Below are 25,439 nucleotides of genomic sequence, written 5' to 3' on the forward strand. Positions count from 1 at the left end.
TCTAATTTACAAAAATATATGAACTATTATTAAGAGTTTAAGCTGAAGCACCTGTTATTGGCATAAGCACATCTCTGAGCACATCATAAATCTCACACAACTTGTGTTTGCCAGTCAGCAAGGAAGTTTCAGGTTTCTGCTCAGAGATATGAAAAATATCAGCTTCACACAAAGCTGGGGCATGGGAGGGAGAAGGGAGATGAGCTGCATTCTGCAACCGTAAGATAAAAGTTCTGGCAAGCAAGGCAGTTCAACGCTCTCAGGTTTTTTTACTAGCTGTTCTACATGTTGCTAATTAATCATTACTAAAATTAAGAAATATAAAAATTATTTTTGGTATCATGTATTTCCTTACTACAGCATTACTGAAGACGTAAACTACAACACTTCTGAATTTAAACTTCCAGAAGTGGTTAAAATTTCCCATTTAGAATGTTTATAGAGTATTTCCTCGAGTTTGCAAGTACATCTCAACCTTCTTCAGATCTATAAAGTCTGACACTTATCTGCATCCTTAACAAAGCACACATTAAGCAGTTGCCCAAAGTTCAGTGACCTGCTACAGTACTTAACGTGGATCAACAACTAGCAATTAAGACATACAACTCTGCTAAAATTCAAAAGAGCAAGTAATTTGAGTTGAACAAACAACGACAGCAGCTTCAGTGTTCCAACTCACATATTTAGTTATTCACACATATCAGTATTCACAGGAGCAGTTCCTACGACAGGCAGAGCACCTTGGGTTTCCTTTTATAGTGAACTAAGTTTACAAATCTATGCCCTTGGGTACAGAGCTGTAATAAAAATATTTCTATTTATATATGCATTATCCAAGGAAAACAAACAATTTACGGATTGAGAAATCCATCCAAATTTTGAACTCCACCGGTTCCAATATTCTAAACTTTAACAATAGACATTTAAATACACAGTTATGATCTGCATATCTCAAAACTTAGTTATATTGCATTACAGCTTGAGCCAGTTCTGCCTCCTCACCCCTCATAACAGCTGCAGAAGAACAGCATATGGCAAAGATAGCACTCAACGTGTATGCTTACTGTGATCACACCAAGCTCATTTTATAACAGAATATGAAAGTAAGCCACTTAAAACAGCAGCATTATCTGTGTTTAGCGTCCACAGCGATTGTCTCCATTTTGGACAATCTCATTTATTTCTATCTTCTTTGTATTCCATGCATCCATACTTTAATGGCAATCAAACACCATCACTGGGCACATGACAATGTATTTTTCCTATTAAAAAGCATTATTAGGCTTAGAAAGCCTAACAGAAGCTCTGGCAAAATACAGGTTATTTCCAGTATTTTCTCCCATCACAGTAGTTCACTATTAGTCACAGTAGAAGCTCTAACTAAATCTTGTGCATAATGACAATGACCTTATCCCAAGCGATCCATAATTTGTGCAGTACAGACAAGTCTTCTGTGGTAGGACCTCTTTTCTTAGAGGACCAGACCATAATTTATACAACAGCAGCATAGAAGCACACAATATGATGATCTAGTGAACAGGACCAACTTACAAACTGAAACAGTTTGCAGCAATTTTATATTAAAAATACATTTACTGGGACTCTCAGAAAACTTACATTATTTTAAAAGGGGATTCAAATATCCTGAAGTGTGATATTTATATAATTTGCTGTTTTGCAGTTCAGTACAGATTTGTACTGAATACCTCAAAGTCTCCACAATTTTCTCTTTAGCATTGCTGCTGAAATATGACTAAATCCGATAACCCACAACTCTTCAGATTTTAAGGTCTGCGTATTTGAAAGGACTCTCCTGCCTCCATCAAGCTTCAGTTCTAACAGAGCGCTGGGTATTTCTTCAGCACATCGTATCTATACTGGTTTCCAGCTGTTAAATTCATTTTAAGGATGCAAACTCAAGATACCTGGCAGGCTTTGTTGTTATATCTAGTACTATGTCCATATACTTTTATTTCATATATGACCTTCTTTCCTAACCTGTCACTGACACATCTTTCATCCTATTTGCAGTATTTCCTAAGTACTTGATAGATGCAAGGGGAAATCAGAATGGGAAGAGTAGGGAACGTGTTCAGTGAACACACAGCACTCCTCTTACTTTCTTAAAAATAAAAAATCCAAAAATTTCTTAATGTTATTTTTTTGTTTGTTTTCCAATATCCACATTAAACCTGGTACACCAGCAAATATATTTATATGCTTTTTTTGTCCATAATACACTGTTTTTTCCCCTCCAAAGGCTTCCAAAACTTCCAAAGAAATACCTCCTGAATCAGCAGAAGTTTTATTTGCATGCATTAAATTGGTCTCTTTCTTCTTACTATGAAGTTCCAGTTTGACTTTGAGCCTGACCACCAAATAAAGATCACTATTAATTTCTGCTTTTTGACAAACACTAACATTATGAAGTGATTATATATATTTTCCACTGCAAGTCACATGCTAAATCTAGTTTCTGTTGACTCCAACATAGGATTTAATGATGGATTCAACTTCAATGTCTTATGGCAGGACCTCAAATAAAATGAATTGTCACATCAAAAAAGAAGTCAAATGTGCGAAGGAAGATAATACTCCACAGAATTAAAAACAAACTGAAAGAACACCCTTTGAGGTCAGGTTTATTTAAATTTAAAATGGTTCAAAATGCAGTAAAGGAAAAAAATATTTTTCCTTTTCCCACTTCCTCATGCATATAACATACTTGCTATACTGGATAGTAAGACAGTTGTAAATATGAAACAATAAAATAGCAATATCCAAGTGATGAATGCATTTAAGATACCTGGTTTCTTCCTCTGCGTTTACCATAATTCCTTCTCACAAGGGCTTTATAATTTTCATTTTTCTTGGTCAAATAATAATATAATACACAGTCAGGAACATTCTAAAGTGAAAAAGCAAAAAAAATATTTAGGTTTTACTCCTATTAAAAAATATGGGTTTAGTATTTAATTTCTCTCAACACTTAAACTATTCAGCCCCTAGACTAAAATAAAACTCTATTAGATTTGTTTGCTCAGCAGGGAAGTGAATTCACACACAAATATAACAATGTAACTAAGCGTAAAATTATAGTGTTTAACACAAGCCTCATGTATTTATAATATCCCTCTGCTACTTCAGTCTGTGTAATTTAATCTATACTAGACAATTTGCAAGTTTGAAGGCTTGTTTATCGTAACAGCTGTATGTATTCAAGATTCTGTTGTCTTAACAAATCCTAATTCTGTTACTTCTTACATCAGTTCTGCACAATCATTTCTAGAGACTACAATTAGTTCTAGAGACTAATTCAGCCAGCAGTAGAATCCCACTGACTTGAGAGGTGGTGGCAAGATTTCTACAATAGAACAGTGGCTCAGCAGAGCCAATTATGTCCTTATCTAAACAGTGAGATAGTTAAGCTTACCTGCTTCAAAAAGAAAATAAGATCAAAACTAAATGAAGTGCCATTTTCTTTTATTTTTGTCGATAGCAATTTCACTATTTCACTAACTTTTGTTAGATGTCTGCATGCACTGATTGCGTTACTGATCAAGTCCTGTCAAAGCAGTAATTGGGGGTTTTTTTGGACTTAAAATTTTTCCAGGAAGAGAAAATGATGCTGGGATAAATGACTTACATTTGGAAAGTCAGGGATCCCACCCTAGGCTCTACTTATATTAAAAAAGGTCTTACCTTTCGTTCCAGGTAGGAAGCAATTAGACCAAAGTTCTTGGGATGTTGGACAAACCTTTTATAAATCAGAAATTATTTAAGTTTAACAACATAATTCATGATCATATAAGCAAAGCAGTCTTCCAAACAATCTGTTCCATCAGCAAGCCTTTGATTTACACAACTGAAATCAAAGAAGCCCAGTTTTCAAATTGTGCAAATTTAGAACTAAGCACTTAAAATTAGCTATTAGCTGACATAATGAGATCATATACCTACTCTTCCCATTTTAATGTTATCACAGAACTATATCACTTTTGAGAGAAGTTCTTATCTAAGGACTAAATGCATGTGAGCCCACTCAGACAAAAAAATAAGTGGAGAAGCCTAAAACTTTTGCCACGGTTCCTTCATTCCACTAAGAACATTATCAAATATTACTGCACAAAAGCTTCAGCATTCTTGATTTAACTGACATTTACTGTGGGGTTAGGTATTTAACTGCCATTTGCAATGTAATAAAAATAAAAGATAAGAAAGCCCATTACTTTTCCTTAAAAATCTCTTTCTCATGGTCGGTCCAGACATTCATGAACTGTCTGTCTTTATAAACTTTCATGGGATCCTCCATCAGACCATTCATATTAATAAACTTGACTCGTCTTTGTTCTGCATCAAACATCATGGGAGGAATGACAGAGAGCTGACGCATTTGTTTTTCATTATTCTACAGACAAAAAATAAAAGGAAAAGGAAAGAATTCAAAAAGTTGATACTAATGTTTACAGTTCTTGAATTATACAACTCTTTAAAGCTCCACCACAGTATACATTCACAGTTTGAAATTTCTTTTTGTCCGCTTCTAAACTCTTCTAGAAGTTGTCACTATCCCAACAAACATTTACACAGTCAGCTTAAGGAAACAGTGTCACAAATGAAAAACTAAAACGGCACAGGGTTTTAGAAAGGAAGAGTTTTCACATGTTTGTTAGAGCTGTAAAAAACTATGTTGTAGCAAGCCTGCAAGGAACACCGACACATGAGAAAAATCTAGGACCGATGCAATTAGGAAGCATAACACTTAAAAGTATTTGTAAGACCTGTTTCAAGCCAAATTTCATGCATATTCTCTCAAACCAGTCCCAAAATGTTTCTCTTATCAAAAAAAACCAAACCCTTTGAAAGAGACCTTTCACTGCCAATAAAAATATATTGAGTCACTTGCTGTGCTTCTATAGCAAAGTAAAGACAACAGCCTCACCTCCTGCTCAGAAAGTCCATCAATGATTTCAGAAATCTCATGTTCACTTCTAGCAATAGTTGCTGAAAGTCCAGCCCCTCTTTGACCAACTCTAAAATTAGGGGAAACAGAAGTAGTAAGGATAAAATGGAAAACAGCTGTATTTTCAGACTTTGTACACAACAATGACAACCTTCAAAATTCCTCAAAAGAACTGTTACCAGTCTCACAGATCAGTTAGGGCTGTTTTTTTCTTAAGCAGTCTCAGAGTACAGACTCTGTTCGCACACTGCAATTTCAAACAACTGCTCAGTTTCACAGGTGAATTTGCAAAGCTCAGCAAGAAGGGCACGCTCGAGTCAACAGCAAAAAAGGATTGTTACCACTGATTCCATTGCAAGTAGTTGCCTTAGATACATTAATACGCTTCTGTGGAGCATGAAAAATGTTCAGTGGCACAAAACCCATCACCTTAATTACTACAACTGATACACCGTGGCTTTTTTTTTAAAAAAAAAAAAGATAAAAGGAATACTAAATTTTTCTTTCATCATTTTGGCCAAGTTACTAATACAGCACTAAGACTCGTTACAACAAGGGAAAATTTTCAACTTTTGAATTCATGGGGAGAGCTGTAGTTTGGAAGAATTTTTCAGCTTGCGATTATTACACTTAAGAATGTCATAATAATACATTACAGCATGTGGATCAAAAAGCATTTCAGAGAGAAAAATCACTGATAATTAGACAGACAAAATATCCTCATTTGTTCAAAGATTTTACCAAACTAATCAATTTGCACAAAATCTGTCAAAAAAAACTCCTCAGTATTTATGCAGCAATAGTGTTACAAGCAGAGCTATAGACAAATACGCCATTACATTAGAGAACATGAATATAATGTAAAGAGATGGCCCCCTTCCCAAGTAGTTTGCAATTACAAAGATTGAATATATTCTTAAAGTAAAAGCTTCTCATAGACAAGAGTGCTGTTTCCATTCTAACAGTTTTTCTTTCTTTATTCCACAAAGCCAGATCTTGCAGCCTCCAAGACGTACTGCAAACTATCTGCTTTTCCTATGTTTTATGAAGTAAGGTGACTTAGACAGATGGTTAGAAGAAATAATGAGATGAAATCTTTATGGGTCTTGAACTCTCAAAGGTGTATTAAAATGATTCAAAACATTAGATAAACAGATTTCAACACAACTGAATCAAACTTGACCTAATTCTAATTTAAAACGCTACCTACAGTACTGTACATAAAGTGAACTCTCAACTGAATTGTGCTTCGTTCCTTTTAAGACTTTTTGTATAATTTCCATTTAACAAATGCCTGACAGATTAAAATTAAATAGCAGGGAGTTAATTGTCATAGCTTGCATACATCAAAAAACAAAAATGTCTAGAATCAAATTACACAGCAAGTACAACAAAAGATCACTCAAATTGTTAATTAAAGAAGTCAAATGATTTTTGAGTGTGTAGGCTAATGATTATAGGGAACATGAAACAAAGAAGCGACACCAGTGATAGAAAAATACTAAGTACAAGTTAGGCTGTAGGACCAAACCAAACAGGCTCGCATGAGGCTGACGCTCCAGTTAAGTCCAACTCCACAAACCCCTTTATGCATTTGAGCAGCTTTAACTCATATGGTCTCATCGAGCACCACAACCTAATGAGTCTTTGCTAATTAGCCCTTTTCCTGTATTTCTTTTGGAAAAATAAGGGGTTTGATGGCAGATCTGAAGAGAGGGATAGGAAAGGGACAATTTGGACACATTAAGGCAGCCCAAGAGGACACCAAACTGACGAGGCTAGCACTGCTGACAAAGCTGGTGGGGAGGGACAGGAGAGGGTGAGACTTAAGACAGTGGATATACAAAGATAATCATGAAGATCCTTAGGATGTGAAGTGAAACTTGACCAAAATGCCATGAAACACAGCAAATAAATGAAAGAACATCTTACTTGATACTGTATGATACTCTAAAATACTGGTTTTTAAGGAATAAAATGATGAACACAAAACTTAACCATTAAGCTGAACCAATTTTATTATTAATTCTTAAAACTGAAGTACTAAGAGATATTTTGTAGGAAATATTTCAAATCCATGGTAATACCTTTGGAATCGTTCTTGCTGTTCTCTTTGCTTCCGGATTTCTGGAAATTGTTTTTCATAGTACTCTCTTGTTTTGCTCTCCTTAGCTTTCCTGCGTGGATTATTTTCTATCCTGTCAACTTTTTTCTCCCATGCCTCCATCAGCTGATCATAACGTTGACAGATTTTCTGTTCCTGTTAAATTCCAAAAGTAAACCTTGAACTAAACAAAAATACACTAAGTGATCAGTATGCATAACACGAGTAGGCTCCCAGAACGAACAAACATATTTTTCCTGCTCTAGTGGCTTCCATTTTGAAGATGACATTACACAATTTTCAGCAGAGAGGTGAGGAAATGGATATGAAAATGCAGATTTTGCATATTACACACTATTTCTTTGCTTTACACATCACAATGGTATTCGGTAACAGCTATTACTGCCTTCCAGAAATTGCACATCTTCTGGTACCAGGCTTTTAGTTAGTGGATTTTTTTAATATTTTATTTAAAATTTTTAATTAACAGAAGGGGGCTGGAATCACTGCAGTATATCCTCAATGTGGGTGATATGTAGGGAGCTGCTCCTACATGAAAAAAACCTAGGATCATAAGAAGAAAAACACTTAATTGCATTTTCATAGCGGAATCTTCTAATTTGATGTATAACCCTTTGCTATTCTTAATAATAAAAACGATCTTTCAGACACCACCCAGAAGGGCCTCTTGACTTTGTATGCCACTTGCTACAACAGCATGCAAGAGAAAGCATTAAGTCAATTAATACTGGTATCCAACATGTGTGAGTTAGATTAAAAGTGCTGTCAGACTTCAAAAATCAGAGATCTGCCCCATTTTCTTTCAGATACTACAGCTGCTATACAAGAAAAGAAGTTCAGAGAGGTCAGGCATGACAGTTAAAGATTTCACTGGGTGTCTTCCACTCATACTCTTTAAGAAGAGAAAAGGAAAGGAAAGAAAAAAAAGCTTTTCCCGTATTGTACTTTAGATGGTTTTCAGTCAAATAATCAACAGACCAGTTATAAACCCGCAGCTTATTTTCTAGTAAAGCAACTGAATTTTAGCTTAAGATCTTATTTTTCTAATCAATAGGATTTACACAACACATTTGGGAATGTAACTCAAGGATCCAGACAGAAAACCAAACACGTGCTCTCTTTACAAAAACATGGCAGTATTACCCGTTGTTTTCTTGCATGGTTTCTTCTTTTAAAGAACAGTATTAGCTTCTTCCTCATCACTTGGTTTCTGGAAAACAAAATTAGGGGGAAAAAACACCAAGCAACAAAAAAAAAAACTACGTAAGAATCAAGCACTTCAAAATTACTCAGCAAAGCCCATATAGATCCTAGATGACAGATCATTATTATGAAAAATATTTTTGGTGTAGAAAATAGAGGGGAAATTTCTGATGAAACAATCATCTAACTAATACTGTATTTTAGAAGAGAGAATATTCTTGAAGATGGCTGGAACAAGCAATTGAGACACAGAAGCTTACAATTTCAAGTTACGTGCTCTCCTTTGGAATCAGACAATATGCTAAAATGAGTAAATTTGGCTTAAGATATTATGCTGGAGTGGGGTGGGGGGGAATCTTTGTAATTCAATCCTAAAGTTAAGACTTTTACAATGTATTACTCAAAAAAAAAAATCAGTATTTTGGAACTGCTAAGAGAAGATTTTAAAGGACAGCCATCTGTAGGATTTTTTCTGTACTTAGAAAATATTATAAAATGCTAGCAAAAGTTATAGCACTTCATAATATGCATGTAATTCATTACGCATTTCTTCACACCTGAAACCAACAATTCATTTCTTCCTTTATAAAAACTGGTAGTACAGAAAATGGTTATGAATAAACAAATCCTATGAAAAGACTAATGTTCTTCAAGAAATTTGAAGTGGGATAATCATGCCACAGCAGTAAAGTTTGTCTAAACGCCACCAATATTTGAGTTGCAAAGTGAGACATGAAAGTAAATATTTTTTTTTCCCCAGTTACTGTGCCAGAGAAGCCATGAAAAGGCCTTGGTCTTCATAGTTACAATAGAGTGGGATTTCCTCAAAGAAGATTTGCAAGAAATATGCACTTTTGTGACCATTGAAATTCAGCCATTACTTTCACTAGTAGCAATACATGTTTTCAAAACAAGCTGATACTTGTTGCAATGGAGTGATCACTATTTTGGTATTTTATAGCATTGCTACACAGTGAAATCAATATTGATTTGACATACATAGGTAAAAAGGAAGATTTTGTTCTACGTTATGAATGACATTTTGTAGAGAAGTTCAGCATCATCTTTGCAGAACTGAGATGTTCAAAGCAATTGGATGAAACAAACACCATGAAGAAGGTCTCTTTTATGGACATTTGAGTACAAATAAGCTCAATTAAGCACATTTTTAAATTAATCTATTAAAACTACATTTGTATTTATAAACAATATTTACTGCAGTAAACTAAAAAAACCACAGCTCATACAAATTCAAGAAACAAGTTCTATATGAAAAACAAAAAAATTACTTTCCTCAAAAACCACGTTTCTTTCAGAAGACAAGCAGTTTATTTCAAATAATTGAATTTGGTTTGCCCTAAATAACAGGTAAGTGTAGCATGCAGTAACTCTGCTCATAGCCACGACAGAAAATGATTACATGGTTAAGACATAATAAAAATAAAATAAATTAAAAAAAATAATCAGGACTCCTCCTAAGGTTTATTGACAGTGGTAACTTTTGAAACTCTTCTTTGAACGGTACTTTCAGGGAAAGTTGACTAGATATATCCATGTCAGATCTGGTATTTTAGACTCTGAAAAACACTAGCATTACCAACTTCAGTTTTATATTTATCTTTAAGTTCAGATTCAAAGTGACAGTTTCTTTCTGCCTTCAATACATGTAACTCCTGCTTTTCAGCACTGTTCTACGACATAGATATCCAAAAGTTACATGGACTGGAAGCTTTTAATTATGGATAAAGTACACACACTATTTGGAAATCACAGCAATGAAAAATTCGAGCAAATGTTTAAGTCTAGCTGCCCTAAATGGCACCGTGACAAGATATTAAAGCACTTACGTTTTGATGTTTTCATGGTAGACCTTTGTGTCTGATGGTTGGTTGTAAAGTGGCTACAATTTTGGATTAGAAATGTATGCTTAGTACTTTTCAATGCATGTAATTCTAAAAGTATATGCAATATATTTAACAATATCTTAGTATTCTGCCAACAGTGCACTCAACCTGAGATGCAGCAGTCTGAAGGGACTAGAAGATATTCAACACAAAGCATAGATTTCATTACTTAGAATTAGGTTATAACTACTTATGTACAACAGTATTTCATTTTTTTCATATTTCAAACTCTTCTCTCAATTAGCTTCAAATCGATTTTAAAAATTACACTTATGTGGCCAATCAGTTCACTAAAGCCCCAATTCACCAGTGCATTTAAACACCCACTTTTATACATAAACAGAACTACATCTGTTTACCACAGCAGATTTACAGCAACTGGCAACACAGAAAACTGAACAAAAGACAGACAAACAAACAAAAACCCCCACAACTTACCAGTTCAACTTTTGGGCCAAGACCTTCAAAAATCTTGTGAGCTTCTTCTGCTTTTTTCTGCAAGAAAGATTTTTTTTTAAAATATATAGTCTAAGTAAATCACCTGAAGTTAGCATCAAAAGTGCATCTGAGCTTTTTCACTTATGCTAGCTGCTAAACCCCTGTCTGACCATACTATATCCTTCTTAACCTACTTCTGCAGTGCTGCCTCAGAAAATCAAGAAACTCATACTTGAATTGTTCAGTTACTACTCTGATCTCCGTGTTTGGAAGCTGGTAGAGCATAAACGCAGAAACCGATTTCTGCAATTCAAAAAGAACATACATTTAACAAATAACATAGCAAATCAATATTAAGAGGAAAAAAGGTGTCCAGTAAAATGAAGTATAGCTAGCATCAAAAAAATGGAAATAAGAGACTAAAATTGTCCAGTTGCCAAGTGTGGGAGTGTGAATCCATATGTACATACACACACAGAGAGAAATATGTCAAAGGTCCTACTTCCCTCACACTAGGCAAAGACCCTGAAATAATTCTGACCCTAAAGGAGGCAGCACTGAGTAAGACAGTTGGCTTTCACAATCTCATTTCAAGCCTGTACAATCTTCCAAAGCTCTTTGTCAACAGCCAGGCTATCTGAAATGACCCTCAAATTTCCTTCCTCCCCCCCCAGCAGTTATATGTGCTAGCCCTCAGATATCTGCAAAGAAAAATATAGGAGAAAATAATCCATAAAGCAGTCACTATTCAAAAGTGTCCTGCTAAGTTCTAACCTCTTTCCATATAATTGCAATCTTGAGAAATTCTTTGGAACTCACAGCTGCACAAAATAATTATATATCAAGGAAATATTATAGTACTACCCTGGAAGAATGTTTTTTCTGGTCTCAAAACATTTAAGATTGAACTCTAGCCCTATTACTTTTAATATTCAACTACTGATGGAATTTGGTTAAAGTAATTATCCTAAACTGCATGGTTTGAAGATGAAAGCTGCCAAGGGGATTGTCCTCTTGCACAACTGAAGAAGAAAAGATACCAAACAAGCACTATGTACACAAATGGCTTAACAGATCTTAAATAAACCTTTAAATAAGACAGTGAGTAGTGACACGTGCTATTTGTATTAAGCCCCATCAACTCTGCCATTCTGCAGTACATGTAATTCCTGACACGAGAACTCAAACCAAGTGCTAAATGGATTCACAAATGCATTAAGCTTAATAATTGCCTTTGGATATAGAATACTATATCAACAGCTACACAGACAGAAGCTAATAGATAACTATACACTGACACAGGCAACATAAAAATGGGTTTCCACATCTACTGACACGTACACGATGTGGGGAATGCAACAGCAAGTTAAAAACTCTGTTGTAAAACCCACGTGTAACCAGTTAGCAGAGAAAGTTGCACAGCAGCCCACTAAGGTGTCTTCAAACTCACAGTTTTGCCTACTACCCAACATGCAACTCAGCTTGTCTTGTTAGGTGATTGTATGAGTTTTATAATTTTTATTACATTATAGCATGAAAGAGATTTAAAGCAGTAAAACTGGTTTGTAACCAGAAGTAAACATATCGCTGTACATTGGCTACAACAGTTTTTATAACATAATAATTGCCCTACTGTCCTGTATTAAGTAAATACATCAAATTTCACAGACAACTGGGGGAAGGGGAGAACAGGCTGCACGGAACACTTGAGACAAAGTTCCACTGTATAAAAAAATCTAGTATTGTGTTGCAGGTTTTTACCACCTCATATTTTCAAAAATAGACTATTGTAACAGAAGTTAGCTGTTTCTCTAACCTACAAAATAGAATCGGGAAATTAAACAAACATAAGCCTCTCACAAAAGACCATAATACTCTCAAAACCAGCAGATATCCAACATCCTAATCTCAAACTACCAGGAAAAAAAAAAAAAAAAAAAAGGCAGGAAGCAGTTTGCTACTTCTGGCAATATTACTGAGCGCCTGTACTTTTCTCATGACTTATGCAATGCAAGCTCACAATTCACCAATATACTACTTCTTCATATCTGTTCATTTATCTAGATCTTAAGAGCCAGAAGTCAGAGTTTAAAAAGAAAGCACAGAATCTTACAACATAGGCAGTTTTTCCCCTTCAGTTAATTTAAATGTTGGGTCTTCAGCCAAGCTTGTCAGTATTTATGTAAGGAAAAGAGAATACAAGATAAATTTCTGTGGCTTTTTTTTTAATTTATCTATCTACACGCATACAAATATCTGTCTATATATACATACGTGTGTGTGCGCCTCTCTGTGTGTTTATACATATCTATATCTAAACATCTCAACAAAAGGGTCTAGGGATGAGAGACACAGATGTGCTTCCCTAGACGGCTTACAAGATAGAAGGATCCTGTGATCAAGAATAAAAATGTCATGCAAGCATCTTTCATTTAAATAAGTAAATGAGTATTAAAAGAGGGATAAAAAGGGCAGATCAATAAAACAGCAGAAGCAAAAACTGACCCACAGAAGTTAAGACACAATGAGTTTTAGCACATTGGGTCAGATTCACAGCTACACTCAGTCAACTGAAAAGCACGCTTACCCGATTTTCATCGTAAATAATTTGGACAATACTGCGGTGTTTCTGTTCCACTGGAGGAGGGGAGACAGGCCGCTCTGGCTCTGGAGGCTTAGCAGCTTCTTCTTCAAGTTGTTGCTAAGAGACGAAAGAAAGAAAATCAGCCATCCGCACCATGTTACCCTTACCAGTAATTAGTCACCAGAGATAAAATATGCATCTGATCAACAGTTAGCACCGCCTGTTATTTCTCCTTTTAACTGACAAGGAATGAATGAAATGGTTTTAATGCCAATAGGGACGATAACAAGACTATTTTTTGTACTATTGGTAAACCAAATTAACTGTTTAAAAAAGACTTGTTTCAGCTTGACATGTAAAGTGACTTTTCAATTTATCACTATGTAACTTTAAACAAAAATATTAACTTCAGAGAAAGTTACTCCAAACCTGCCTTCTCACAGAGGAAGTTGCCTTTCTATTGTAGATATTCAAGTGTCATTATTACTACTACTATCTCATTGTTTACAAAGTACAAAAGTCCTTCTAACACTCCACAGAGAACATAATTCTAAACATACTTCACAGCAGAAATAAACCACTCCACATGCATTGAAGTTCCAAGATTGTTAAAATACCAAACAAGCAAAAAATACCAACAGCAAAAAAAAAAAAACAACCCTGTAATGTTTTCCTAGCTACTACACTGCTGCACTACACACTCTCACATCAAATAAATCTGGTTCAGTGACACCTTCCTTTTTTAATTGTCAATATCCTTCATCCATGCCTGCCACAAACATGCAACAAAGAACTACTGACACTAGGGATCCATCCCATCTTACAATACTGGATAGAACATGCTACATTTCTGCATAAGAATTCAAAGTGTAAAATTTTTGCAGAATGACTTAATAAGCAGGCTCAATTATTGCAGGCAATGACAACTTTGTAATTTTTAAGAAGTCAAATCATAGTAAAAATGTGCACAAATGAACCTTCATAGATAGTATGCATAGTACTTGCTGATTTTGTGGAAAAGTGAACAAACAAACAAAAAGATAGGCATCGTTTAACACACAGCCAGGTATTTAATGACATACTTTTTTATTTTTGTGCTGAAGGTCACTTTACAGGTCATTAAAATTCAGATGGAATGAAATGCTTCCAGACCATAAAAACATATCACTCCAAATAGTTGTCTATTTATTATCCTGGACCTACAAGTTAACAAATCCTATAGCATAACTAATTTCCTACAGAGTTCCCACTTAAAAAACGTAATGCTGGCACTATTTCTATCTGGATCTTTGAAAGTCATAAAAGGAAAAGACGACAAGGACTTTGTTTTTGCCAAGGAGTAACAGATGCCTAGATTAAAGGGTGGGTTTAGTTGGCCACAACAGCTACTGGGAAGGCAACAACTACTGCCAGGAAACATTTCCTTTGCTTCCAAAGGCTGAAGTGCAGCGCTCTGGTGCAAAGCACAGCCAGGACCATACCAAAAAAGGTGATACTTCCTCCTTTATTTCTCTGCGCTGTTTACTCACACCCCTCCTACTACACTTTCCCCCCAATGCTGACCTTAGCTCCAGATGTTAGGATCTCTTGCCCTTGTGAAAGCAGATGATCCAGGGACTTCTGTACAAGCACTGGCTTTGGAGATGCATGCAAGGGATTCTCCCCTTGCACAGACTGAGAAAGAATAAAGATGACAGCCTCCCCTCACCCAGCAGTCATCTTTAAGGCTGAAACTGCAGTCATGGTGCCCTTGTTTCACTAGTCGTCTAACAGAAGTTTAAAATATAAAGCCATCCACTGTTGGTGTTACTACGTGGCTTTCTCCTACTTTCAAAAACACCTAAAGCTATGTGATGTTCAATCCACTTAAATGTTTTAACAAAATCACATACATAACCTTCCCTTTTTAACTTGTTCAGTTGGTTCACGTAACCAAAAATTCACCAACAACAACAAATGAAGTTTTTCCACACCTTCTTCACTGGCAGATAAAAACAGTAGTGTCTGCTATGCTTACTTGCTTTTTCTTCAGTTTAAGGATTTGCTGTTCAACTTTCGCAATTTCGCGATCTACACGGTCCATGCTCTGTATCAATTCTTCCTTTGACAGCTTTGAAGGTGAAGCATTTTGGTCCTCCCCACAAGGCTGACCAGAAATTGGAGAAGATGGTCCCTCATGTTTTCCTCCAAAAGATGGGTCCTTTCATGGGGACAGGAGATGGGGTGGGGGTGTGGGGGAGAAATTGAGAGAAATTTGGTCATATTGATAACATAGGTGAGTGTTCAGTAACCAAACTAGCATGCGTGAATTAAAAAGAATTTCCAGTTAATCTGTATCTCTGTTGAAGAGCTAAGTTAAAGCTTAATATTTCAAATTATTAACACTATAAATATTTTAGAACTGACAGCCCATTTCACAGTCTACCTTTAAAAATAACAGCACATTTCAACATTGAAACCAAACCTTGAAACCAAAATGAGGATCAAAACATCTCACTTTAAAAAATGTGTCTTCATAACTGTAAACACTATCTTTCTCCTTTAAAGCAAGGGTTACTTGAGAACAAGTGCTCAATACTCTGCACGTGTATAGATGAGGATATTCTTGAAGATAACCATGACGACCCTGATAAAGTGTATCTGGAGTCAGCTGTGGTTATAAAAGGACTAAAGAGAAGTGATGACTTAAGAGAAGACAGGTGCCCTGGTTTCACCTGGAACAGTTAGTTTTCTTCTTAGTAGCTGGTACAGTGCTGTGTTTTGGATTTTGTGTGAGAATAATGTTGATGACAGATGTTTTTAGTTGTTGCTAGTTAATGTTTATACTAAGTCAAGGACTTTTCAGTTCCTCAAGCCTTGGCAGCAAGACAGCTAGAGGGGCACAAGAAACTGGGAGGGGACACAGCCAGGACAGCTGACCCAAACTAGCCAAAGGGATACTCCATACCATAGATCATGCTCAGTATATAAACTGGGGGGAGTTGGCTGCAGCCAATCATTGCCTGGGGACTGGCTAGACATCAGTCAGTCAGCAGGAGGTTAGAAATTTTATTGTGCATCACTTGTTTTTTCTCCTTTCCCTTTGGATTTTATTCCTCTCCCCTTCTCCCTCTTTTTCATAATTATTATTGTCGTTCTTATTATAGTTATAGTAACTGTTATAGTTATTATTATTGTTTTGAGTCACTCCCACTCCCATTTCATTTTAATTATAAAATTGTTCTTATCTCAACCCTCAAGTTTTACATTCCTTTCCAATTTTCCTCTCCACACTTCTGGGGGTGGGTGGAAGTGAGTAAGCGTGAAACTTAGTGTGTGGTACTTAGTTTCTGGCTGGGGTTAAACCATGACAACAGGTTACACTATTCATTTGGCTTTCACTTTTCTTGCCTCTGCTTTTTTGTCTGTTCCCAAACAACATATTCCAACGCGCTTCACGTTCTAGTATCAGCACTATTGCACCTTGTCTTTGTTTATGTCATCAGACCATCATGCTCCATGACTACCTAGCTGGCAAACACTAGATCGCTCATTCAAGCCAATCTGCCTGAAAGATGACGCGTCCAAATGCCACTTCTCCTCGAGATAATACTAGGCTGTATTTCTAAATTGAGACAGTAGATTTCTATATGTAGCGCCTGGATAAAAATTCAGTTACATGCAAGCATGTTCACATTGAATGTCTTGGCTCAGATTCTTCAATCCACTTTGATCTCATCTTTGCTATGCAACAGAGCAAGTTACTAAGAAATCACATGCTATCATTTTACTTCACAGAGAGTTTATTCACATGATAAGAGGAATGGTAGAGAAAAAGCAAGGCAAGTAATCAACTTTTTAAATCCTGGTGCCTATTAGCTTTTGAACCTACATGGTGAAAATTTTTTTAAGATTATCTGAATTTAGAGACCTGAGAGCTCACCTTCAGAAGTCACACCCATTATGCACCAGCTTTTTGATGCATGAAGCTGCGTGCATGCATGAGAGAAGATATTAAATATTCATTTAAGAGACATTTGTCTGCTCTATACAAATTTCTCAAATCAATATTCAGTATCTACAATAGAAAATATCCCGACCAAACTAGACTGTCCTAGATTTACCCAAAATGAGCCAGTGACAAGTATAATTAGTGTTACATAAATAAGCAGATTCATTTCAAATGTTTAAAAGGGAAAGGGGGCAGAGGGGAGTACTTCAACCATTCAGTACAAATATTAATTACAGAAAAAATGGGCTTGCTTGCATTTGCCAGCAGCTTGCAATTGAAAAGCAGAAATATTTCATGCACTATACTGTAATGTTTGCAACTGAGGTTTTAATGACTTAAAGAGTGTGTAGGGGCAACTCAGAACTCCAGTCTCTTTACTGTGTTTGAGGTAGATTTATCTTCTTGGTCTTTTTATAAAAGAGTAACACTGACTCATGAGCAGTTTGTAATAGTATGTAGAATTAGTTTTCTGGGATTCAAGAATGAGCCTAAACAAATAAAAAAAATTACCTAACAGAAAAAAAATTCTTAACTCACTGTAACATAGGAAGTTACATCTTTAGCATCATATTAGAAAATGGCTTTACCTTCTTAATATCCGCAGATCTCAACCCTTCCTGCAGAGGATGTACTAAAGGCAAGACAGTAGCTGCACTGACACGCTGAAAATGGGAATCAGAGACTTGTTCAAGACGTGGTCGCTTAGATTCCAGTGAATCATGATCCGTCTGAGATGGACCTGGATGAAATTGCTGTTCATATCCAGTTCTCCTTTCTTGAGGCCTAATATACAGAAGACAAAATATTAAATATATATTTGCAAGAAAATTATTTTGTGTTCCTCAACCCTTTTCAAATATACAGGAGATGCCATTTAGTGAAACTCCCTCTAAACAGTAAGGCAGACATATTTTTAAGTATCATCTTCAGAAATACAACAGTTAAAATACATTGAAAAAGAGAAAATTAACTTCCGTCTTAAAAAGACACTGTTTAAACACATCCCTATCATTACAAACCCTTAAAGAAACTTAACACTGCTACAGTGATATTGTTCAAATCATAGCTCTGATTCAAATTATAAAAAAAACAAACAAACCATGAGATAAATATAGTACTACAGCCACTGAACACAGATGGCCACAACAGCTCCATTATTTCATTTTTGCATTCAAGTAACTTTTAAATATACACAGCGTGCTTGAAATGAGCCATGAGTCTATCTGGAACTTGATCTCTACTAAAATGCTACTAAATGACAGAAACAGCCACTGATTGAAACCACGAGTTATTTAAAAACTCCTCCTTCTCAGAAAAATGCAAAAGAACAGTATCACTAGCTTCTTTACAGTGCAATGCACAGGATGTCCATAAAAGAACTGCATAAGCTTCAACATCTTCCTATGAAGTGCCACTGAAGAGATGACAGCAGTTTCCTGTATTTTGCCAGAACTACTAAATAAGCTTTTACAAATTTACAATGCAGGGGGAGGGATGGGGGAGATTTACTTCTGCTATAAACTGAAGTTTTGAGAACTCTAAACGCTACTAGGATTCTCAGCAATAAAAATAGAGCCTTACTGACATTTTGGTGACACAAGATGAAGGGAATATGCAAGCCCCAGATTTCACTATCATCAAGTTATTTCTGGGAATATTCTAATGAGATTTTAAGCTAAACCAGTATTTACATAACATTCATCATTGGTATTTGTTCAGAACCAGTTACCTCAGTTATAGCCAAAATAAACTGCTAGCAGTAATCAGCATATAAAGTTGCTACTAGCAGATATACTTACCAAGAGTTCAAGACAAAAATACATGAGGTTGTTAAAAGCAATAACACTTGCTTACAACTGTACATCAGCATACCAATACGCTAAAGATTTGAGGCGCATAAATCACATAGTAACCTCTCTGCTAAACAGAAGCATATTTTTGCTGACTTCCTACAGTCCAGTTATTCGTATTCTGATTTCTAAATTTGGTTTTCCGAGTACATCCAATATTCTTCAGGTATAGAGTCATATGAATGCTTGACACTGTTTGAAAACCTTCTTGAGTCTATCAACCTTACAGTTATACACTAATGTGTGCTGAACATTCATCAATTGCCACCATGAAGTAACCCATTTTACTGACAAGTAGGATATTACCAATCTGAAACTAAATTGCAACATATGATTCACTGTAGCTGTTCACTACACTTGTCCTCAGTTAACCTGCTGGACCCAGATCAGTTGTATCTACTTACACAGAGACAGAAATGGTATACGAGACTGACAAAAAGGGTATTTAGAACAAATTATACGAAGCTGTCAAGTGTCTTGCCAAAAGCAGCACACACTCTCATTTAGTTCCCTGTGCCTAGAAGTCCATTTTGTGCCACATTTCAGTGTTTTACAATTCTTACAACTCAAATACTCAATTAACTTTGTTGTTTCTTACTTGCCCAGCCACACAGATACCATCTGTTGAACAAGCAAGCCTAATCTAGGACATATGACAAGTAATATTCACACTGTAACAACGCTTGCACTTGTTGCTTCTACCCAGTAAGTTAAAATTATCCAAGGGTACAAACTTTACACACTTTGAGCCTAAACAGCATTAAAAGGTTTGTAATATGCACTTGGATTCTCAGAAGTTACTGGTTTTAGGAGAGGTGTGGGAAAAGTGAAGCGGACTGTCACTTCCTGTCTGCAAAACAAATGTATCAGTTAAGCCAAAGGAACTGAGGAATTACACAACAGCTACAACACTCAAACACAGGAGACCGGCACTGTTAGGACAATGGAGCACCAATTAATATAAGTCAAGTACTTAGACAAAAAACTGTAGAACTCAAAAGCCTTTCTATTCAGTTAAATTCAGTAAAGTTAAAACTAACTTTACAGAAAGCACAGACTCATAGAAGATGCGTGTTCATATACTTCAAAAACAGCATCCTCACCTGTCAGAGCCTGGGTGAAATTCAGAAAGCAAGGAAGGCCTGCGCCGAAGTTGCTGCTGCTGTTGCTGCTGCTGTTGCAAAAGCTGGGTTGCCTGACTGACTTCCAGGTGAGACGAACGATAATCAGGAACTGCAAATTCCTAAATGAAACACACTTCCATGTAAACAAGAACAAAGGTACAAAAGACAGATCAAAAGCATTTGGTGTCACAGAATTATCATTTCCAAAGATAATAAATACAAACCAAGACCAGATCACCAAAGCCTTATTTCACCTAAAAAAATAAAGTTTGTAAATGGCACTTCTAAGTTCTAAATGAACTTTAAAGAGATGACATACTTCACCTAATTTATTAACAGCTTCAACAAAACATAAATGAGTCAGCAGCAGCAGAAGGTCCTTAAAAAATATATCCTTTAATATTGATTTTGCACGTCCAGCTACAAAGTGGTAAAATGAAAACGTATTTCAGCAACCCTAAGACAATTTCTTCCGTTATCACCTCAAGACTTCTTTGTATCAGACACTGTTAACTAGGACTAAGAGTCAGACAAGATGCATCTTCTGACTGATATAAATTATAATTAAAGCGAAGTACAAGACAATTTATTTGTACATACAGGTCTTTGACAACCTGCTTTTAAAAATTATATGCAGCTGTCATTAACCGAAGAGAAGCTCTACAAGACACAACAGGTCATTACCCATAAGATTTCATTTTTACAAGTTATCTAAAACTAAATACAGAGCAAGCCAAAAAGCTCCAATTCTTAAATTTCCTTTTGCAAACATGTAAGTAGAACAAAACGTCTAAAGTATCTGTAGCAGAAGGAGAATTTCATTAAACAAGGGAAACCTGAGCTGTTCTAAAGCCAACAGATAGTCCTCCACAGCCTAACAAGCTATAGAGAGCACAGGATAGCAGAATAAATACTCAGCAGAAATGACCAAGTAGGAGATTCTTAGAAATCCACCATCTCAATTCTGGCTAGCAGAACACACCTAGCTGGAAGCACTAGTACATCTGCTTTGACAAAATGGAGAGTATAATGCAAGTTTTTACACTTCAGATTCACATTCTCCACCTTGCACACAGACTTTGTCAAGCACTAAATTTAACTTATAGAGAACCTAGCCCAGTACTCCTTACACCGAAGAAGGAAAGATGACTATCGGTTCACTTCTTACGCTCCTGGGCCTAAAAAAGAGATTAAATCCCCATAAAAATTTAGTACCCACAACAGCCTCAGGAGTCCAGACTCTCAAAGTATTTGTTACACCCAGAACACTGCATTCATATTAAATGCATACTAACTGTAGACAGATTATTTGCACATTCTTGAAACATTATTGCTATCGATGCATACAGACTCTGCCACAATTACATTGGACAAACTTAGTATGATGACTAAACATTAATAAATTAAACCAAGACTACAACAAAAGTTTATGATCACAATCCCTAGCAAATTTATTCAAAGCACAAGAAACCAATGATAAAACCAGGAAGTTTATATTAATTCCCCGTGATAAAGATACAGAATTTAAAAACTCAGTTTTCTGTCAAAAAACAAGTAAAAAAGCAGATACATATATAATCTTGAAGCAAAATGCAGTGCTTTCAGCAAAAAAAAGGAGGGCAAACCAAACCACCCCATCCCACAACTATTTACCTAAGGGACACTGGCAGCAGCTCTCCTCAGCAGGGTGTACTGGTCTGCAACTCCACTGTTTTCAAATATGAATGACTTGTGTTACATCGGTTTAAAAAAAAATATTAATCCCATTTGGTACAGCAAACACCCAAATTATACTCTTGCTAAATTTGTAACCCTCATGTCTCCTTACCTGCTGGTGTCGGGTGCTGGGGAAGGTGTACTGGACAGAGTGAGTAGGGTAGCGACTCTGTTCTGTGCTGAATGCTCCTTGGTTAGGAGGGTAGCCTGAACTTGACATTATCAGAGAAGAAGTCTTCACAAAGCTGTGAGATCAAGACCAGCAAGCAATCATGTTTCTAGGAAACCGCCTAAAGGAAAAAAGATCACTGATAAGCACTGAAGTACCAGATGTACTCACAATACATTACAGCCATAGTCACCTAAGCAAAACAACCATTACCAGTAAAAGCTTTTTCCTGATGTATTTATTTAATAGGTTATTCTAGTCTGAAACATGTTAACGGGTCTTAAATGGGCTCAAAATGAGACATGTCAGCATAGTCTACACAAAGATTTGAGGATTATATTGGCGGAATACAGAATTTTACCAGTTACCGGTTGAATTAGGAGGATTTTAAGAGAAAAGTAGGTCACTAAATAAATGTTAAAGAGGTTACAATAGTCTATAGATGGACCTTTTATTTACAGCAATTTTCTTTAGCAGAACATGAAGTTTACTTTCATTTCTTTTACAGAGTTTTTGGATTCTCTAAACTGCTTCTTACTTTCAGATTCAGGTATTTAGGGCTGCTTTACTCAATGCCACCTACAGTTCATTAAACCACAGTGTATTAGTCAAGCCCTAAAATACTATAACCATCTAACAGCAGCTTTACAGAAGTAGTTAGCAAAAAAGGCAGTCACAAAGAAAAAAAAAAACAATACCATGTCAACTGACATAGTTTGTCTGATAGGGTGCCAGAAACTGAATATACTATGAAGCCTTGAAACAATCCTGCTCAGTTAACATTCAGTGACTACTTTGCCTCTGTTGTATTCTCTAGCTACAGATTAACAGTGAACAGTGAAATGTGTACTGATCTGGGGAAGATTTTAAGTAGTGAAAAAATCCAGACAAGTTCACTAACAAAGTCCAAGCATCTATGAAGCTGTGTAGTTGCAGCTGCTGAAGATCAGAAGACACTGACTAAACACTGCACCCACCGGTGCTTTCAGCAGGTAAATCATGGCTCTAACCAAAAAAAGCAGGACATTATATATACATTTTAAACAAAATATATTTCTCTCTAATAGCTCAAAATATGTAATCCTTGGGAGCCTATGTATTAACTACAGAATTCTATCAGACCTGTAACAAATTCTCAGCCTCTGGTCCAGAGCCTAGCAGACGTATCAGACCTTCAAATAAAATAACTGTTGATCCCTGCCTAGATGGCTTCATTTCAAAGCACATTAATCTGCAGCCTTTCACAAACATCACATGTAAAGTTATACTTCTGAACTGAATTTTCCATTAACAGTCAATAGACAAAATCAGCTCAGGAAAGGATCAGTCACAGTGAGCAATACAAACATATTAAAGTTTGTCTCATGTTGGGCTCCCCCCCCTACCTCTCCAAAAAAATACATACACTGGACTATCAGAAAAATGAGACAAATTTAGATTTCTCTCTTAAATCTGATTTTCAGATACAAAGAATCAAAGAAAAAACTAGTTTCTCTTTCAAAGCAATACTACAGATCACTAGTTGTATGCTTTATAGTACCTATAATTCATATCCAAGTGTCAAGTTCTAACACAGAATTCTTCACCATTAACATTTGTTATGCTTCACCATTCATACTGCATTAATTACAGTACATCTTTACCCACTACGTGATGGTCTAATAGGTCTGAGTCACATGCTTTCCATTTCATCAAGAAGCAGTGTCAGGAAGCAAGCAGTTTGAGCTAATACACGTTGTGATAGTTGCAAGCTATAGTACCTGAACACTCAGATGTATTCCTAAGTCCAAACCACAGCAAAAAGAAAACCTTTGATTTTTCTCTCTCAATTTCTGTGAAAGTCCATGTAAAACTATGGCATATAGCTATCAGCTCAATCAAATATTTACTGATGTAGTAACTACTCCAATCACAGCCTGGTGAACATTTATTATTAAATGAACAATTGGCTCCAGGGTATAAGGATACTCAAACAATTTAAGGTTACAAAAGTAAAAATCTTAGCCTGGTGGATTGCTGATGCCCTAACTTATGCTACCTCACCAGCTTCACATGCAAGCTTCATCAGAACATGGAAAATGACTAACTGGATTTTATATATCCATATGTCTGCTACACCTTAAAAATGGTAGTGAGGAATAAAGACAGTAATACCAGGCCTGACCAAAACTCGCTTTAGCCCAATATGCTGTGACTGACAATGGCCAGCAGCAGCCATTTATGAAGCATGTACCAATACCTTCCCAACAAACTCTCCAGCCTTCTGCTGGCTCCCCGAGACACAGCTTGTGGCTCAGGGATTCCCTGAGTCAGAGCCGTTTTGTTTAAGATTTCTTAATGGCTTTCTCCTCCATTGGTTTGTTCAGCTGTTTTCTGAACTAGTATAAACTCTCAGCATTGAGAACTGCTTGTTGCAAGAACTTCCACAGTTTAGTGGCACTTTGCATGAGAAACCATCAGCTTTTATTCATTTTGGACCTGTTACCTTCCTTTGATAGTTCTAGTTTCCACATTGCAACAGATCAATAGATCTGCAAACAGATCTATTTCATATTCTTTTTTCCCCCTGGTGCACATGTGATTCTGTAAATACTGATCATATCCCTCCAGTGTGTCTTTTCTATGCTGAAGAATCCTAGCCTACCTGGCTGTTCCTTGTCAACCACTTTGAAACCTTCTCTAGTTCTCTGGTACCTGTTCCGAGGCACAGGGACCCAGAAATGTACACCAGATTCAGGGAAAGTAATAGTAAATACCCATCCTGTTCATATTCTCTTCCCTGACATGCTCACCACAGACAGGTAGATCTGAAGAATCTGGAAATGAAGAGGGGATCAGGAGAGCACCCACCTGAAAAACTGCACACAAATATAGGCCAACCACTGCATGATTCAAGGTCCTTTCTAGTTTCTCTCTGTCAAGTTATATCTCTTTATTTTCTTAATATTCAGTCAAACCCACAAGTTGATCATTAACCCAGGTGCTGAAAGGTCAATCCACACTCACTTTGTACAATGCTAAAAAGGCTATTTCTCCATTCACAAGAACTTTAGCGTACAGATTGCTAGGACTGTGTCAAACTGAGCCTTGAAATCTTCATTGATACAAGAAACTTTCACAGACAATAGCCATGAGAGGTCCTGCCCATCTCTCCAGATTCTGGCCTACCATGGAAAGATGAGGGGGAGGAGGGGGGCACGGCACACAAGCGTGAACATCCTTCATCCATCCAACAATGTTAACTCAGACCCCCTATCGCACAACCTCCAAGTTTTAAATAATACATATGAAAACATTCAGTCTAATGGCCTTCCTACTGAGAACTGCAAGTATGATTACGTTAGTAGCATCGTAATAAAAATCAATAATAAA

The 25,439-nt window shown here is 36.3% G+C and overlaps 1 protein-coding gene across 3 annotated transcripts in view; it reads right to left on the minus strand.

Moving 5' to 3' along the window:
* Positions 1-25,439, minus strand: part of NCOR1 (nuclear receptor corepressor 1) — a 73,761-nt gene that overhangs the window by 37,248 nt on the left and 11,074 nt on the right. For all 3 annotated transcript variants that reach the window (XM_055718304.1, XM_055718296.1, XM_055718308.1), the window contains 13 exons: positions 22,011-22,188; positions 20,162-20,301; positions 17,796-17,991; positions 15,235-15,417; positions 13,221-13,334; positions 10,634-10,690; positions 10,139-10,191; positions 8,232-8,298; positions 7,051-7,223; positions 4,943-5,033; positions 4,230-4,408; positions 3,703-3,757; positions 2,807-2,908 (listed from right to left, as the gene is read on the minus strand). In XM_055718304.1, the coding sequence (XP_055574279.1) occupies positions 2,807-2,908; positions 3,703-3,757; positions 4,230-4,408; positions 4,943-5,033; positions 7,051-7,223; positions 8,232-8,298; positions 10,139-10,191; positions 10,634-10,690; positions 13,221-13,334; positions 15,235-15,417; positions 17,796-17,991; positions 20,162-20,301; positions 22,011-22,118 (1,518 nt within the window). In that variant the 5' untranslated portion in view covers positions 22,119-22,188. The remainder of the gene's footprint in view (positions 1-2,806; positions 2,909-3,702; positions 3,758-4,229; positions 4,409-4,942; positions 5,034-7,050; positions 7,224-8,231; positions 8,299-10,138; positions 10,192-10,633; positions 10,691-13,220; positions 13,335-15,234; positions 15,418-17,795; positions 17,992-20,161; positions 20,302-22,010; positions 22,189-25,439) is intronic.

Source organism: Falco cherrug, chromosome 1, assembly GCF_023634085.1.
Source record: "Falco cherrug isolate bFalChe1 chromosome 1, bFalChe1.pri, whole genome shotgun sequence".
NCBI classification, from domain to species: domain Eukaryota; kingdom Metazoa; phylum Chordata; class Aves; order Falconiformes; family Falconidae; genus Falco; species Falco cherrug.